Below are 5,774 nucleotides of genomic sequence, written 5' to 3' on the forward strand. Positions count from 1 at the left end.
AATGGATGATCAAATTCTCTTAAAGCCTCAACCGCACCACCTTTCATCTTCCTCTGGAAGCTTTTGCCTCCCCGTATAAACTCCCTCATCGCCCTTCATCTCCTTCACTCTACACCCCCCTCCTCTCTCTCTCTCTCTCTCTCTCTCTCACCATCATTCTTGCTACATCCCTTGTTCTCATGCACACTCTCAGTTCTTCTACCATCTCTCTCTATCTCCCTCACTATCACACACTCTATCTCTCAGTTCGCCTCTCTCTATCTCTCACAATTCATCTATCGCCTCACAATTCGTCTATCGCCTCACAATTCGTCGCCTCACAATTCGTCTATCGCCTCTCGCACAAAATGATAATAAAGCAATGCAAACTAGACCTCTGCAAACTGACCATCCCCACTTCTATAACAACAATATAACGTGATGGAGTTTTCTGTATACCTATAAATTTTCTTGTGAAATTTAGGAACATTGTGTAATTGATTAGATGTTAAAAGCTTGACAAGTTTAGAAGATATGAACTTTTGTTAGAAGTAGCCATTAGTATTATAAATCCTCTCCTACCAAATTCAATTAATTAATTAGTGTGAATACCTTTGTTCAAACACAAAATAATAAAACCTTTACACCCTTTCATAATTTTTTAAGGACTAGGAAAGCATTGTGAGGATGACAATTTATGGTCTCTCCAACTATAGGCTTGATAGGATTTGCAAAATTCACGTTTCAAAGTTGAGAAAAACTATTGACCCAAGGAACTAGTGTCTATTAACCATGCAAATTTTTTATCTAAAACCCTACAACACAAATACAAAGGATAGATTTATATGGCCAATAATCTCTTTTTCAATACTTCAACAATCTTATTTCTTGGACACTTTAATTTTCGTCACCTAAGCCTTGCCATAACAAAGAGATGCCTACTTTACAATTCCTTCCAAGAACTTTAAGCTTCATCCTCTCTAGTTGTTTAGCTCTATGATTTTATAATTGCCTCTTTATTGTTGGCTATGATGATGTTTACCTCTATGATTTTATAATTGCTATCCTTATGGATTTCAACTAGTGACCCATCATTACATTTGGCATCTATCAAGTGCTAAACTATTTCTATATTAGACCAACATAGTCCAAATAGAAATAAGCACATTTAACACCCTTACACAAGAATTTAGAAAGGTTTTTTTGGCAAACATACCACCACATATGCATGTCTCCATTCCTACACATTCAAAAGTAAAGAAGATACCAACCTCAAGAAATTATCGACAAAGAACACCATCCTAAGCAATCTTAGAACAAGATCTCATCTAGTTGAAATGAGCTACTAATCAAATGTCTAGATGTACACCCTCTCGAGTGATAATTAAGCACCCGAGACCATACATGCTTCCTATACCCTAGGGCCTAAGCTTTATACAGCATGACAAGTATTGAACCTGTGCTTTGCATGAACAAAGATGCACGACCGTCCTCAACCAATCCTAGATCTTCCCTCAGGCAACCTGCAGAATGATCGATTTTTAATCAATTCACCTTACATACTTGGATTGGCTTGCTATCTTAACTCATTGCTGTGAGATCTTCCATCTCCTCCTTTCATTCGAGTGCCCTTCCATCTCCTCCTTCCTCCCAAAGTTGAACTTCCATCTCCTCAATTCCATTGACCTTCTGTCTCCTCCTTCCCCCTAAAGCTGCCTCGTCTTTCCACCTCCTTCCCACTCAGAGCCTACCTCTCGTCTTTCCACCTCCTAAGAGCTCCTTCTTTATGACACGTGGCAAGCTCTTCTCCTTCAAGCTGCCACTTGTCCTCTCTCTTTTTTTCTCATGTCCGTGGTTAATAGGTTAAAGATAATGATTGGTTGTTAGCACTATCGTTGAACCAGTGCTGATAGAAACGTTTAGACTTTCCCTTAAGGCTTCTAGTTCTACTCCGAAATGGTTATATCTTGTCATATTCTTTTTGTGTTGCAACGCCTGCCTTCAAATTTCTGTGCGCTTTTTGTTTGAGTGTAGCGTCCCTTTGATTTTTAAAAGGGCATTGCTCCGTTCCTCCTTTCTCATTGACAAATACTTGCAGTTAAGTGATAATCTTCTAGGGAAGGTTGCGGGTACGCCATTGAGGCATGGTTCATGTCTAGAGTTTCTACTTTGAACCAACCAAAGAGGTGACTGAACATGCCAAATCCCTCAAATAAGAGTTGGGAACGAACACATTCAGGAATCAGTATCACATGTTCACAAAAATTCATAATCTAGCAGTGCTTTGTACAAAGACTAAGAAGTGCTTTTAAAATGCAGCTCGATTACCAATTATATGATCACATAGAAAGCCGCGGACATCAGAATCAACCTGCATGCAGACAGAGAAGGAGAAAAACCAGAAGCACAACTAGTTGGAACTATACAGAAGTAAAGCAATTAGACGGCTGCCTTACATAACCTTATGCGAAAACTATTAACATGAAAACGTCTAAGCTCATATGGGTTTTGCTTCTATCAAAGGTTTTTCTATAATGACAGCCTCAGGCAGCATCGCCCCATAGTATGATGATTAAAAAACTATGCTAGCATCCTTTGCTACAAAAACTTTCCATAACTACAGACTTCTGCAGTGCTTGGAAAACAGAGGAAAAACAGTATGATTGCACCTCAGGTCGCCTTATGTATGTTTGCCTGTCACGAGATGCTTTAGATTAATGGTAACCTAAAGGTGCAGGCGCTTGATTAAGGGCTTTTCCTTCTTCGTGAATATCCTGCATAACAACCCAAAACAAGGAACAAGTCAAATTTCAAAAAAATTTGAGTTCTACCGTGAAATATTCTGTTGACAGTGTTGAGATCAGTCCATGCAACCTTCTCTTTGCACCTTGCTTGACAAGAAATAGAAACTGTTGAGAACTGTGAAGATTGTGAGCAAACAGTTTTATAGAGTTGATGCATTTGATGAAATACAAGACTGTTGAACATTTAAGCATTTCGAGCAAACAGTTTGTTAGTTTGATAAGCGTATGCCGGTTGTCCTTTTGCGTGTTTACTGCTCAAAAGATCCATTCAATCAGACAATTTCTGCTTATGATTAGATGACTCCCTCCCATTCTGCTTATCCACTGACATACTGGCCTTACCGCTGCAAAGTGATTGACGTCTCGATGATGCGCTTCATCCGCCCTCACTACCATCACCACGTCCCTAATCTTTGCATCCTTAGGTAGTCTCCAATAGTCAATGGCTATTGCAGGTGCAGGAATGTTAGGCAAGTGCCCATTGTCGATCTCTTTCAGGTATTCTGTGTAGGAATAGATGGCTTCCTCCTCCAGATATCCAGTGATTCGATGTGCCAGACGCGGAGAAATGAGATAAAGCACGAAATACGCGTTAAAGAATATCCCCTGCACAGTAAACACTAGCGCACGCTCATACCAATGCGGCTTTGCTACTTCCATGAAGGTCATGAGGTGCATCCGCTCGTTTTCGGCTTCCTCCAGGAGGGCTTTGATCCATCCTCCGCTGTGTTCGAACCTCCTAAGCGATCTTAAGTGGAGTAGCATACCTCCCACCATTCCAGGGACTGCAGCTACTGTCTCCAACATCATCGCTCGACACCCATACCGTTTCTGCATCCAAGATTCGACTGACTCACATACTGAAAAAGAGATCTTCAACAGCCCTGCAGCAGTAGAAAGGACATCTAGAAAAGCAGACAGGGATGGGCAGCTGGCTGAGCTTCCGCTACAAAGGGAGGAGGAGTAGGAAGAAAGAGAGGCGGATTAAGGGAAAAAGATGCAGGAGAGGAGTCACGTAACCCCTGCGTTACCTTCTCGCTCCTGCAGACCAGGATGGTGCTCGGAGACGTTTCCGATAAAAGTCGATATGCACCTCCTGGCGTGCAGGGCACAGGATCCTCTCATGCTTTCCAACATTCATCTCCAGCGGCAACATTATAATATATATCATACCTTCCGTCAACGGACGAAAGGACAAAAGGCAAGCCACGGACGTCAATCTCACAGCTCCGTCCATACGATTATCAACAGATTCAAGGTTCCAAACAGAAAAACAGTACTCATACGCGTAGTATTTCAGTCAAACAAAACAAAGGCGGCATGCCCGGGCAACCCTCGATCATCGATGAGAGTGAAATACCAAAAATGGCAAAGTAGAAAACCGAGATTCGAGACCAAAAAACACAACCTGTGAGTACCTGGAAAAACAAGTCTGTTGGCCATCGAAGCGCCTTCACTGTCCACAAAGCAAACTTGTCTATCAACGTATCCGGGACATGATGCCTCTTGAGATCGATTTTTGTGTCGGACATGTAAGTTTCCGAAGGCTGTTGACATTAAGAGAAGAACTTAGCGGACGATTCCTTGATGAGAAACGGAAGGGATGAAGTCAAAACGTTAGAAAAATTGGCTTACCCTGAAAGAGCGCCAAGGCCAAGGTGTGCCATCTTCCCGCAACAAAGTCTTCGGTGTGATCCCCCAATACTGAGAAACACTCAGATCTTTGGATTCTTCGGCATTTTTCAAAGCCTCCCTCACCACGCCACCAGGCGACGTTGCCGATGCTGTAGCCGTTGCTGGGATCTCATCTGCAGTACCTTTCTTAAATGGAGTTTCCTGCGACGTTGGAGCTGCAACAGCGCTCTTGAACCTTGTCAAGCCATAGCTTCCTTTCCACGAGGCCGGGGAGGCATGGCTTTTAGAGAAAACGAAACCTTCTGACGCCAAGAACGGCAAACCGACGGGATCGGACAGGGCTGAGAGGGATTTGCAGGTGGCATTGCTCGGCTTGATGGCATATCGGCATGCCAGGAGGCTAAGAGCTGCTCTAACAGGCATTGAGAATGGATTTGCAAAAGCGAATCACCACAGGCTCTGGTTTCTGGGGAAGAATCGAGACAACGTCTGCAGGATTGACACAGAAAGGAGATGAAACATCCAAAATGAAGGAGATGCGAATTCAAACTCGCAGAACTGCAACATAAGGATCGAACCTCGAAGAATGGATGCAGATACAACACCCGAATGATCACAACACAAAGCGATCAACCTGAAAACCCGCAGAAATCCAACGGAGGAACGAATCCAAACTCTGCGACGAAAGTCGCACAAAATCGAGAAACTGATGGAGATGCAGCACTCGAACGGCACGAATCGAGCACGGAGTTCGCGAAACTTGCAGAGATCGAACGGAGAAACGACTGCAAACATGCGGAAATGTTTACCGGAAAATCGCAGAAACGAACGGATGGACGGATCACAGCAGCAACGAAAACCGATGAATCGACAGCAGCCGGATCGGAGCAGCAGCAAAAATCGAAGAATCTAGCAACGATCGTGGAGAATTTCGGGATCCAAAACGGATTGAAGATGAAATCAGATCATCTGTCGGAGAAATCGGAGCAAAATAAACGCGAAGTCAAGGACGAATGAGAGTAATTGAACTGACGGTTCAGTTTCGCCCCTAATCTTCTCTTAATCCTAACATAATCCCGCCCTTAATCCTAACCTAATTCACTTGCTAATCCAACACACTTCCGAGCAAGGGTAGCTCAAGCACTACTAGCCAAGCTCCCTTTGGGAGGATGGCCGTCGTCGTGCCATGTTTTAGACAGGGCCGCACAAGAGATATGCCATAACTCTGACGTGAGTCACTCTTGTTTGTAATTCGTTCATTCACACAGTGACCTTGGTTGACTATTGAGACAGCTTCACACTTACGAATATTTTTGGTTGGGGCTTGTTGGGTGGGCGTTTAGTGCCAAACATTTA

At 43.3% G+C, this 5,774-nt stretch overlaps 1 protein-coding gene across 2 annotated transcripts; it reads right to left on the minus strand.

Annotated features, from left to right (window-relative positions):
* Window positions 1–1,393: 1,393 nt before the first annotated feature.
* Window positions 1,394–5,436, minus strand: LOC147883191 (ubiquinol oxidase 2, mitochondrial-like). 2 transcript variants are annotated; one of them, XM_087399438.1, is made up of 6 exons: window positions 5,228–5,436; window positions 4,419–4,907; window positions 4,202–4,330; window positions 3,126–3,614; window positions 2,649–2,753; window positions 1,394–2,350 (listed from the first exon to the last, which is right to left on the minus strand). In XM_087399438.1, exons 2-5 carry the CDS (start codon window positions 4,839–4,841, stop codon window positions 2,694–2,696), a joined length of 1,101 nt encoding a protein of 366 aa, XP_087255564.1. In that variant the 5' UTR covers window positions 4,842–4,907; window positions 5,228–5,436; the 3' UTR covers window positions 1,394–2,350; window positions 2,649–2,693. The 2 variants fall into 2 exon arrangements, with proteins under 2 accessions (XP_087255564.1, XP_087255563.1); XM_087399437.1 differs by lacking the exon at window positions 1,394–2,350 and having other exon boundaries at window positions 2,410–2,753.
* Between the last annotated feature and the right edge of the window lie 338 nt (window positions 5,437–5,774).

Source organism: Dipteris shenzhenensis, chromosome 28 (genome assembly GCF_047967505.1).
Source record: "Dipteris shenzhenensis isolate YYH24624 ecotype China chromosome 28, Dip_SZ_1.0, whole genome shotgun sequence".
NCBI classification, from domain to species: Eukaryota; Viridiplantae; Streptophyta; class Polypodiopsida; order Gleicheniales; family Dipteridaceae; genus Dipteris; species Dipteris shenzhenensis.

Coding starts and splice junctions, on each gene's coding strand:
- LOC147883191 (XM_087399438.1), bottom strand. CDS start 4,841: ATGCCTGTTAGAGCAGCTCTTAGCCTCCTGGCATGCCGATATGCCATC. Junction 4,331..4,418: donor GGCCTTGGCGCTCTTTCAGG/GTAAGCCAATTT, acceptor TAATGTCAACAG/CCTTCGGAAACTTACATGTC. Junction 3,615..4,201: donor CAACAGACTTGTTTTTCCAG/GTACTCACAGGT, acceptor TCTTGGATGCAG/AAACGGTATGGGTGTCGAGC.